Source organism: Salvelinus fontinalis, chromosome 5, assembly GCF_029448725.1.
Source record: "Salvelinus fontinalis isolate EN_2023a chromosome 5, ASM2944872v1, whole genome shotgun sequence".
NCBI classification, from domain to species: Eukaryota; Metazoa; Chordata; class Actinopteri; order Salmoniformes; family Salmonidae; genus Salvelinus; species Salvelinus fontinalis.
Genome location: NC_074669.1, coordinates 32,969,458 through 32,981,879, shown reverse-complemented (window position 1 = coordinate 32,981,879; position 12,422 = coordinate 32,969,458). Strand labels below are relative to the sequence as shown.

Genomic DNA, 12,422 nt, shown 5'->3' with positions numbered 1-12,422 from the left:
TGCATGAAAACAAGTCGTCTATCAACAAAGACTTCATTGAAGAATCCCTACTTTTGACCAATTACTGACGGAGGGGCGAACACTTCGGCTCCGGACTTTGGCTTGCCTCCAGAAACATTTTTGTGTACCTGAACAGCCCAAAGAAACCTCACCGGAGTCTAAAACGAACAAAATGTCACAAAATGTCGCCATAAAATATGCACAACTGTTTCGGCTGGGAAGCATGCAGATGCCTTTAGAGCCTAGGCGAAGGTGAACACTGCTGCTTTGTAGAGGAGGACCTGGTCATAAAGGCTGTGCAAGTCCAGGGTTGAGTGGTGGGCCAGGTAGACGTTGGGTTTTTGAGGCACAGTCATGGGAATGCTTGCATTTACCCGCTGTATGGTAGCAGGGTGGAAGTCTTTTCATAGGTCTATCTCTCTCTCTCTCTTCTCTCTGCAGGTGATCACTTTCAGCCTTAGTCAGAGGATTGCCTCCTTGTGAAAGGAGAAGGAGGGGAACACGACCAGGGGGAGGGGGAAGAGGACAGGGTGGGGGTGGGAGCTTTTGAGGGTAGAGCCACTTCAGCTGAGAAGAGAGCAGTGGGGGAGGGAGGGAGAGAGAGGGATCAGCCTTGGGAAGAGCAGAGGAGGGGAGGGAGAGCAGAGGAGGGGAGGGGAGGGAGAGCAGAGGAGATTAGGAGAGGAGGGGAGGAGAGAAGGGGGGTCAGTGAGGTAATCAACACAAGAGGAGTCTTTCTCCCTTTAAGCTGGAACAAAAGTTCCCTGCCTGACTCACATTACTGTGTGTTTGTTTGTTTGTGCGCGTGTGTGTGCCAAATCAAATTGTATTTGTCACATGCTTCGTGAAAAACAGTGAAATGCTTACTTACGGGTCCTTTTCCAACAATAAACAGTTACAGATAAAGATAAAAAAAAATACAAATTGAAGTAATGACACCTCCCCAAGGGGTTACATTTTTCAGGGAGGCAGCAGGGGTTACTGCTATATTTAGCAAGTATTTATATACCAGGCTCTTCTAGAGACATCTTTATTGTGAGCAGAACATGAAACTAGTGTCATAGAGACTGCTACAGTATCTGTCTAATGAGGTGGTTTGGACTCGGGCTCTGGGTCTGATTCTGTTTGGTTTGAACAGAGGGGGCTGTGCTGAGTGGGCAGACTTTCATCACACACACAGAGAGAGAGAGAGAGAGAGAGAGAGAGAGAACTTTGTGTTTGGGCTCCAGGGAAGAGGAGCGGGTGTTCTCAATCTTCAGGTATCAGCTGACTCCTAGCTCTCCTCCCTAGTGCAGTTAGAAAGAGGAAATGACATGAGGGGGGAGGAGGAAGGGGAGATATTCCCCTGCTGCAATACACTTCTCCCCCTTTTTCAGTCTCTTTGACATTTTCTCAATTAAACTCCTGGGTCCACTCTCTCCTCCTTTTGAAAAGGTCAAAGGTAATTGAGAGGCGACGAGGAGAGTGAACATGGACGAAAATGCTCTTGTATGAAATGAGACGCTCCTTCTCCACTTTACAGAGGTGGATCCCAAAATAAATGTGTAAAGTGATAAAAAAAAGATGTAGCATTTCGTTTTTAAATGTGTGCATGCATTTCTCCTCTGACAATACAACAGCTGGTTCAAAGAGGGTGTGGATCAAAACACTTCCACGGTAGGATGCACTTGTGCTTCCTTGCCAAAAGGAGGCTATCGAGGAGGGGAGAACCATCTTCCGTTTGCCTACTAACGAATTGACACACTCCTCAACCACTTATCTGTTTCCGGGTCACGGAGGAGAGAGGACAGACTTTTGCCCAAATGAGAATAGGCCTAACCAATTTCTCTCTCTCTCTCTCTCTCTCTCTCTCTCTCTCTCTCTCTCTCTCTCTCTCTCTCTCTCTCTCTCTCTCTCTCTCTCTCTCTCTCTCTCTCTCTCTCTCTCTCTCTCTCTCTCTCTCTCTCTCTCTCTCTCTCTCTCTCTCTCTCTCTCTCTCTCTCTCTCTCTCTCTCTCTCTCTCTCTCTCTCTCTCAGGAAGGTTTATTATTATTCAACCAGTGATCGAGCTGATGAATGGAGGGAGTTCTCCTCTCCTCTTAAGAGAGGGACTTATTTGTGTTCTGCAACCTCTGCTTTCTTTCCTTTCTCCCATCTCTGCTATGGGAAGTGACATTACATGAGCCCCGGTTAGTGAGCATACAGCATAGAGCCCCTCCCCTCTCCTAAACCCCCCTACTGGTCGCATTTAAATAGACCTTGCCATCTGGAGTGGACCATCTGGTCTGTACCACAGGGTAGCCGGTCGGGGGATGAGATGACAGCCCAATCAGGGAAGAAATGGGCGGTGACTGTGAAATGGCTCACAGACTGAACTGACTGAACCCTTGAGAATGGCCATAGTGTGGATTTCTGACAGTAAGGTGAGCTCATGGGTCACTGGTTGTTAACGGTTGGTTAACTGCAGGCTTCTGAGGGAATTTTGTGACACAGATATGTATTCAATTATTAATTGAGGGAATCAGCTGTAGGTGACACCGTTTAGGCATTTGAACACCTAAGCTACATCAGAGAGCTACCGCACTATACCTCAGTAATGTATGCCATTATACACTACCCTTCTCACACTATCGTGGCTACCCGAACCAAACTGTTCTTTTTCCCCCACATTGTCCTTTTCAGCACTGTTTCAGCAACAATGGTGGATTTGTAACCAGGCCAGCTCAGTACAGTTTGAATTGGGCTCAGCTAGGTTTCGTCTCAGTAGGTTGAAAAGCCCTTAATAGCATAAACATACAAAACCTCTGAGACTGAACTCACTGAACCCGCCCAATTTATCTGGCTGTAACTTCTGTCCCTCTCCCCCTCTCTCTATGGAGATTGAGCTGTGCCTGCCAAGCTGGCATTTCTCCATGGCCATGGTGACTATATGTCTAAACTCTCTCCCCTCTCTCTCCCCACCCCCTCCCCCATAGGGATTGAGCTGTGCCTGCCAGGCTGGCGTTTCTCCATGACCATGGTGGCCAGTTTCCTCATGGTGGGCGGGCAGCTGGTGATGCCCGGGGTGGCGGCTCTGTGTCGTGATTGGCCGGAACAGGATGACTGGCAGGTCCTGCAGATCATGATCATCTGCCCCTTCATCCTGATGCTGCCCTACGTCTGGTAAAGAGCCCCGTCCAAATGTCTTCCATGTTGCCACCATTCTGTTGAGACAATCATCCTTAGAGTTAGAGGTTGAAATGAGATGTACCACGGAGTCCCGCCCACTGAGGGGATAGCCACACCCACTTAAGGAGTGGCCCCTCCCACTCATGAAGTAGCTCAGCACACTGAGGGGTCTTTTATCAATTAGATTTGCTCACCTCCTGCGTCCTCTCTCCTCCGTCTCCTCTCGCCTCCTTTTGAAAAAAATCTAAGTTAACCAAGAAGAGTGAATGTGGATGGAAATGCGCTTGCTTGAAATGAGACTGTTCCACTCCACTCTCGCGTCATTAAGCAAATTACCTCAAATAAATGTGTAAAGTGCTTAAAATATTTTTTGTTAGTAGTGCAAGACAGTTTATAGATAAAACAATAAGTAGCATATTGTTTTTGAATGTGTGCACTTTTTCTCCTTTGACAAAACTAAATCTGATTCAGAGGGGGTGTGGCAGATTTCAAAACTATTCCGTGGTATGATACACATGAGTAGTCTATCCTCGATGAAAGGTGGCTATCGAGGAGGGGAGGACCCTCTTCCGTTTGCCTACTAACAAATTGACACTCGCCTCGACCACTCAGAAGAGAGAGGAGAGGACGGTGCAAAGAGGACGGAGGACAGACTTGTGCTCAAACGAGAAAATCCCAGGGATTCCACCATGCTGTGGGGTTAGAGGTAAATAGGCTAGCCTCACTTCTCAAAAAGGATAGCCCTACCCGAGGTAGAACAAAACACAGTCATGTTTTCACATCTCTTATGTCTCCAGTTATAAAAAGGATGGTTGTGTACATTTCTTTGACTGCAAAAGTGGTGAAATTGACAGATATTGTGACACACCCCTTAAACTCAAAAGGTGCAGAATAATGCCTGCATATGCTCATGTAACCCAATATTGCACGCTCTGATATTGCTCAAATGTGAAATACAATACACTACATCAACAAAAAACAGCATTGGGATATCTTAATGCATCATGGAAATATAGGCCTGCAAACACAGAGACACAATAGGCGTAAATATCTATCTATGAATATTTAGGATGAATGCAAGCTTTACTTTTTGGTAGCAGATTAATAGGCAACATTCAAAGTCAAAGTTGCTCTCATTCACTGCTGTATGGTCCTGACAAAAATACATACATTTATGTTTTTTTAATGTTGTGGCTATTGTGATCAAAATTGTTTTAAATTTAATTTTACCTTTATTTAACGAGGCAAGTCAGTTAAGAACAAATTCTTATTTACAACGACAGCCTACCAAAAGGCAAAAGGCTTCCTGCGGGGGTTTGGGGTCACTTAGAAATGTCCTTGTTTTCCATGAAAACATACATGAAATGAGTTGCAAAATATAATCAATTCATTGACAAGGTTTTTAATAATGATTTTTAATTGAAATAATAATTGTGTCCTTCAAACTTTGCTTTCGTGAAAGAATCCTCCATTTGCACCAATTACAGCCTTGCAGCCCTTTGGCATTCTAGTTGTCAATTTGTTGAGGTAATCTGAAGAGATTTCACCCCATGCTTCCTGAAGCACCTCCCACAAGTTGGATTGGCTTGATGGGCACTTCTTACGTACCATACGGTCAAGCTGCTCCCACAACAGCTCAATAGGGTTGAGATCGGGTGATTGTAATGGCCACTCCATTATAGACAGAATACCAGCTGACTGCTTCTTCCCTAAATAGTTCTTGCATAGTTTGGAGCTGTGCTTTGAGTCATTGTCCTGTTGTAGCAGGAAATTGGCTCCAATTAAGTGCCGTCCACAGGGTATAGCAAGGCATTGCAAAATGGAGTGATAGCCTTCCTTCTTCAAGATCCCTTTTACCCTGTACAAATCTCCCACTTTCCCACTTCCATCAAGCACTCTAGCATCTTTTCGTTTTTTCTGCGCCTCACAAATGTTCTTCTTTGTGATTGAACACCTCAAACTTAGATTAGTCTGTCCATAACACTTTCTTCCAATTTTTCTCTGTCCAGTGTCTGTGTTCTTTTGCCCATCTTAATCTTTTCTTTTTATTGGCCAGTCTGAGATATGGCTTTTTCTTTGCAACTCTGCCTAGAAGGCCAGCATCCCGAAGTCGCCTCTTCACTGTTGATGTTGATACTGGTGTTTTGCGGGTACTATTTAATTAAGCTGCCATTTGAGGACTTGTGAGGCCTCTGTTTCTCAAACTAGACACTCTAATGTACTTGTCCTCTTGCTCAGTTGTGCACCGGGGCCTCCCACTCCTTTTTCTATTCCGGCAAGAGCCAGTTTGCGCTGTTCTGTGAAGGGAGTAGTCAAATCAAATCAAATTTGATTTGTCACATACACATGGTTAGCGGATGTTAATGCAAGTATAGCGAAATGCTTGTGCGTCTAGTTCCGACCATGCAGTAATATCTAACAAGTAATCTAACAATTTCACAACAACTACCTTATACACACAAGTGTAAAGGAATGAATAAGAATATGTACATAAAGATTAATGAATGAGCGATGTCCGAACGGCATAGGCAAGATGCAGTAGATGGTATAGAGTACAGTATATACATATGAGGTGAGTAATGTAGGGTATGTAAACATTATATAAAGTGGCATTGTTTAAAGTGGCTAGTGATATATTTATTACATACATTTTTCATTAATAAAGTGGCTAGAGATGATTCAGTATGTTGGCAGCAGCCACTCAAAGTTAGTGATGGCTGTTTAACAGTCTGATGGCCTTGAGATAGAAGCTGTTTTTTAGTCTCTCGGTCCCAGCTTTGATGCACCTGTACTGACCTTGCCTTCTAGATGATAGCATGGTGAACAGGCAGTGGCTCGGGTGGTTGTTGTCCTTGATGATCTTTTTGGCCTTCCTGTGACATCGGGTGGTGTAGGTGTCCTGGAGGGCAGGTAGTTTGCCCAAGGTGATGCGTTGTGCAGACCTCACTACCCTCTGGAGAGCCTTGTGGGCGGAGCAGTTGCCATACCAGGCAGTGATACAGCCCGACAGGATGCTCTTGATTGTGCATCTGTAGAAGTTTGTGAGTGCTTTTGGTGACAGGCCGAATTTCTTCAGCCTCCTGAGGTTGAAGAGGCGCTGTTGCTCCTTCATCACCACTCTGTCTGTGTGGGTGGACCATTTCAGTTTGTCAGTGATGTGTACGCCGAGGAACTTAAAACTTTCCACCTTCTCCACTACTGTTCCGTCGATGTGGATAGGGGGCTGCTCCCTCAAGTCCACAATCATCTCCTTTGTTTTGTTGACATTGAGTGTGAGGTTATTTTCCTGACACCACACTCCGAGGGCCCTCACCTCCTCCCTGTAGGCCGTCTCGTCGTTGTGGGTAATCAAGCATACCACTGTAGTGTTGTCTGCAAATTTGATGATTGAGTTGGAGGCGTGCATGGCCACGCAGTCATGGGTGATCAGGGAGTACAGGAGAGGGCTGAGAACGCACCCTTGTGGGGCCACAGTGTTGAGGATCAGCGGGGTGGAGATGTTGTTTCCTACCCTCACCACCCGGGGCAGGCCCGTCAGGAAGTCCAGGACCCAGTTGCACAGGGCGGGGTTGAGACCCAGGGTCTTGAGGTTAATGACTAGTTTGGAGGGTTCTATGGTGTTAAATGCTGAGCTATAGTCGATGAACAGCATTCTTACATAGGTATTCCTCTTGTCCAGATGGGTTAGGGCAGTGTGATTACGTCGTCTGTGGACCTATTGGGGCGGTAAGCAAATTGGAATGGGTCTAGGGTGTTAGGTAGGGTGGAGGTGATATGATGACTAGTCTCTCAAAGCACTTCATGATGATGGAAGTGAGTGCTACGGGGCGGTAGTCGTTTAGCTCAGTTACCTTAGCTTTCTTGGGAACAGGAACAATGGTGGACCTCTTGAAGCATGTGGGAACAGCAGACTGGAATAAGGATTGATTGAATATGTCCGTAAACACACCAGCCAGCTGGGCTGCGCATGCTCTGAGGACGCGGCTGGGGATGCCGTCTGGGCCGGCAGCCTTGCGAGGGTTAACACGTTTAAATGTTTTGCTCACGTTAGCTGCAGTGAAGGAGAGCCCGCAGGTTTTGGTTGCGGGCCGTGTCAGTGGCACTGTATTGTCCTCAAAGTGAGCAAAGAAGTTGTTTAGTTTGTCTGGGAGCAAGACACCGTGGTCCGCGACGGGGCTGGTTTTCCTTTTGTAGTCCTTGATTGACTGTAGAACCTGCCACATACCTCTCGTGTCTGAGCCGTTGAGTTGTGACTCTACTTTGTCTCTATACTGACACATAGCTTGTTTGATTGCCTTGCGGAGCGAATAGCTACACTGTTTGTATTCGGTCATGTTTCCGGTCACCTTGCCTTGATTAAAAGCAGTGGTTCGCGCTTTCAGTTTTGCGCGAATGCTGCCATCCATCCATGGTTTCTGGTTGGGGAAGGTTTTAATAGATGCTGTGGGCACAACATCACCGATGCACTTTGTTAACAAACTCGCTCACCGAATCAGCGTATTCATCAATGTTATTGTCCGACGCTATGCGGAGCATATCCCAGTCCATGTGATCGAAGCAATCTTGAAGCGTGGAATCCGATTGCTCGGACCAGCTTTGAACAGACCTGAGCACGGGCGCTTCCTGTTTTAGTTTCTGTCTATAGGCTGGGAGGGGACAAAATGGAGTCGTGGTCAGATTTTCCGAAAGGAGGGCGGGGAAGGGCTTTGTATGCATCGCGGAAGTTAGAATAACAATGATCCAGGGTTTTCCCAGCCCGGGTCGCGCATTCGATATGCTGATAAAATTTAGGCAGCCTTGTTTTCAGATTAGCCTTGTTAAAATCCCCAGCTACAATAAATGCAGTCTCAGGATATGTGGTTTCCAGTTTACATAGAGTCAAATGAAGCTCTTTCAGGGCTGTCGATGTGTCTGCTTGGGGGGGATATACACGACTGTGATTATGATCGAAGAGAATGTTCTTGGTAGATAATGCGGTCGGCATTTGATTGTAAGGAATTCTAGGTCAGGTGAACAAAAGGACTTGAGTTCCTGTATGTTGTTATGATCACACCACGTCTCGTTAATCATAAGGCATACATCCCCGCCCTTCTTCTTACCAGAGAGATGTTTGTTTCTGTCGGCGCGATGCGTGAAGAAACCAGGTGGCTTTACCAACTCTGAGTGAGCCATGTTTCCGTGAAACAAAGAACGTTACAATCTCTGATGTCTCTCTGGAAGGCAACTCTTGCTCGGATTTCGTCTACCTTGTTCTCAAGAGACGGGACATTGGCGAGTAGTATACTCGGGAGCGGTGCGCGATGTGCCCGTCTACGGACCCTGACCAGAAGACCGCTCCGTTTGCCCCTTCTGCGGCGCCGTTGTTTTGTGTCGCCGGCTGGGATCCGATCCATTGTCCTGGGTGGTGGACCAAACAGAGGATCCACTTCGGGAACGTTGTATTCCTGGTCGTAATGTTGGTGAGTTGACGTTGCTCTTATATCCAATAGTTCCTCCAGACTGTATGTAATAGAACTTAAGATTTCTAGCCAAGTACACAGCGTCGTATGAGATCTTCAGTTTCTTGGCAATTTCTCGCATGGAATAGCCTTCATTTCTCAGAACAAGAATAGACGGATGAGTTTCAGAAGAAAGGTCTCTGTTTCTGGACATTTTCAGCCTTTAATTGAACCCACAAATGCTGATTTTCCATATACCCAACTAGTCTAACAAAATGCCAAAAAGAAAACAGTTTTCAGCTGTGTTAACATAATTGCAAAAGAGTTTTCTAGTGATCAATTAGCCTTTTAAAATGATAAACTTGGATTAGCTAACACAGTGTGCCATTGGAACACCGGAGTGAAGGTTGCTGATAATGGGCCTCTGTAAACCTATGTTTATTCCATTGAAAATCAGCCGTTTCCAGCTACAATAGTCATTTACAACATTAAAAACTTCTTAAGGATCGGTGTCCCGCTAGCGGGACAACTTCTTGTGAAACTGGAGGACGCGTAATTCAAATAAATTCTAATAGTTGTTATGGATTTTAAACATTTAGGTACATATGAGTGTCTTATATTGGCTGAAAGCTTAAATTCTTGTTAATCTAACTGTAGCTATTACAGCGAAAACATGCCATGTGATTGTTTGAGGATGGCGCCCCATATCAAAATATTTTTACACTGGCACAGATTTCATACATTCACATATAAAGATGAAATATTCAATTACTTTTTCAAAATCTTCCTCTGCTTTGTCATCCAAAGGGTCCCAGCGATAACACGTAGTGTCGTTTTTTTAGATAAAAAAGGATTTTATATCCCAAAAAGTCTGTTTAGTTGGCGCCATCGATTTGAGTTATCCACTCGTTCAACTTGAAGAGAAAGGAATCCGAAAATCTACCCCTAAACTTTGTTTCAACATGTCAAAATACGTTTCTATTTACTCCTCAAACACCCTAAAATGTAATTAAACTATAATATTTATTTCGGAAAGAAGCATGTTCAATAGGAAAACGATTTTAGCAGGTGCGCAACTTTGTCATGGCGTGCAAAAACACGGATTTCCAAAACTGTGTCCTCATACAAAAACTGTTATTTCTTATTCGTTTTTGAAGTTACAAGCCTGAAACCTTGAACATAGACTGCTGACACCATGTGGAAGCCATAGGAATTGCATCCAGGTAGCTATTTTACAATATGACCTTTCTCTTGCAATTCCAGTTGGTTTTTCTTTGGATTTTCTCCTACCATATCTATTGTGTTATATTCTCCTACATTATTTAAACATTTCTACAAACTTCAATGTGTTTTCTTTCCAATGGTACCAATTATATGCATATCCTGGCTTCAGGCCCTGAGTTACAGGCAGTTTACTTTGGCACGTCATTCAGGCGGAAATGGAGGAAAAAGGGGCCAAGGCCTAAGAAGTTTCAACAATGTCTACACTGTATTTCTGATCAATTTTCTGTTAATTTAATGGAGAAAAAAATGTGCTTTTCTTTAAAAAACAAGGACATTTCTAAGTGACCCCAAACTTTTCAATGGTAGTGTATATAAATATAGGACAAAACACACATCACGACAAGAGAGACAACACAACACTACATAAACAGAGACCTAAGACATAGCAAGGCAGCCAAACATGACAACACAGCATGGTAGCAACACAACATGACAACAACATGGTAGAAACACAACATGGTAGAAGCACAAAACATGGTACAAACATTATTGGGCACAGGCAACAGCACAAAGTGCAAGAAGATAGAGACAACAATACATCATGCAAAGCAGCCACAAATGTCCGTAAGAGTGTCCATGATTGAGTCTTTGAATGAAGAGATTGAGATAAAACTGTCCAGTTAGTTTTTTTTGCAGCTTGTTTCAGTCACTAGCTGCATCGAACTGAAAAGAGGAGCAACCCAGGGATGTATGTGCTTTAGGGATCTTTAACAGAATGTGACTGGCAGAACGGGTGTTGTATGTGGAGGATAAGGGCTGCAGTAGATATCTCAGATAGGTGGCAATGAGGCCTAAGAGGGTTTAATAAATAAGCATCAACCAGTGGGTCTTGCAACGGGTATAATCGGCTCTAAGAAAAACAAGTGGGCTCAGACACTGAAAACGGTCATTTTCTTTTCAGTTAAAATTTCCTCTTCTACATTAAGGGGGCTCCCTAGATTTGACTAATCAAATTTGGCACCCAAAATCCAATATGGCTGCCACAATAGCATTAAATGGTGGGTAAATCATCTGTATATAGAAAGCTTTCAGATTTGTGTCCTGTTCTTATGACCTTAACTCAGTACTATTTCTGTGCAATTCAACTTTGTTGGAAATCCTGCCAGAATTACACTCAAAACAAGTTTGTCTGGGTATATACAGAACAAAAATATGAACGCAACAATTTAAAAGATTTTACTGTTACAGTATGTGGAAATCAGTCAATTGAAATACATGTATTAGGCCCTAATCTATGGAATTCACATGACTGGGAATACAGATATGCATCTGTTGGTCACAGATACCTTTAAAAAAAATTGTCTCAGGATCACATTACGGTATTTCTGTGCATATAAATTGCCATTGATAAAATGCAATTGTGTTCGTTGCCTGTAGCTTATGCATGCCCATACCATAACCTCACCACCACCACGGAACACTCTGTACACAACTTTGACTTCAGCAAACCGCTCACCCACACAATGCCATACACGTGGTCTGCGGTTGTGAGGCCAGTTGGACGTTGTCACGACCCGGTGCGAGAAACAGTCACTAATAATCGTCAGAACCCAGAAGATGAGGCAGACACAGCAGTACTAGAGATGGTGGTTTAATTAAAGAACAAAATCTTCAGGAAAATAATCTAAATCCACAATGTCCAAACGTAAAGCCAAGAAGCACAAAATGGATATCCTCCAAAATACAAAGAAACTCCAAAGTGGTAAAAACAGCAGGGAAAAACAAACCTCAAAAGACTACTCAAAAATACACAAGAACTAAACCAGAGAACCTCTGGAAAATCCAATAAGAGAATCATATGTTCAGAACAAGGCTTGGGCTGGGGCTGGGTGCTAACATACAAACACTGAGCAAGGAACACACAGGGTTTAAATACTAACAAGGGAACGACACACAGGTGCAAACAATAATTAGAGCAAGGAAAAACAAAAGGTACAAAAAAGGTGCAATGTGGACATCTAGTGACCAAAACCTGAACAGTCCTGGCCAAAACCTGACAGACGTACTGCCAAATTGTCTAAAAGCAACGTTGGAGGCGGCTTATGGTAGAGAAATGGACATTCAATTCTCTAGCAACAGCTCTGGTGGACATTCCTGCAGTCAGTATGCCAATTGCACGCTCCCTCAAAACTTGAGACACCTGTGGCATTGTGTTGTGTGACAAAACTGCACATTTTAGAGTTACCTTTTATTGTCCCCAGCACAAGTAATGATCAGCTTCTTGATATGCCACATCTGTTAGGTGGATGGATTATCTTGGCAATGGAGAAATGATCACTAACAGGGATGTAAAATGTGTGCACAACATTTGAGAGAAATAAGTTTTTTTTGTGTATGGAACATTTCTTCAATCTTTTGTTTCAGTTCATGAAACATGGGATCAACACTTTACATGTTGAGTTTATATTTTTGTTCAGTGAAAAAAAGGCAACAGACTGCTTGGCATGGCAACATACATTTTCCCAAGTTACAAGCCTCTTTGAGAATCAATGAGGCAACTCGGAGGCTCCAGCGTAAGGAGAGCAAATCCAACCCGGGACTCTTGACACCCTC

General features: G+C 44.1%; 1 protein-coding gene across 1 annotated transcript in view; it reads left to right on the top strand.

Annotated features, from left to right (window-relative positions):
- LOC129855483 (solute carrier family 22 member 23) overlaps nucleotides 1-12,422 on the top strand; it is a 37,634-nt gene that overhangs the window by 11,601 nt on the left and 13,611 nt on the right. Inside the window, exon 4 of the mRNA XM_055923197.1 lies at nucleotides 2,955-3,141. Coding sequence (XP_055779172.1) covers nucleotides 2,955-3,141 — 187 coding nt within the window. The remainder of the gene's footprint in view (nucleotides 1-2,954; nucleotides 3,142-12,422) is intronic.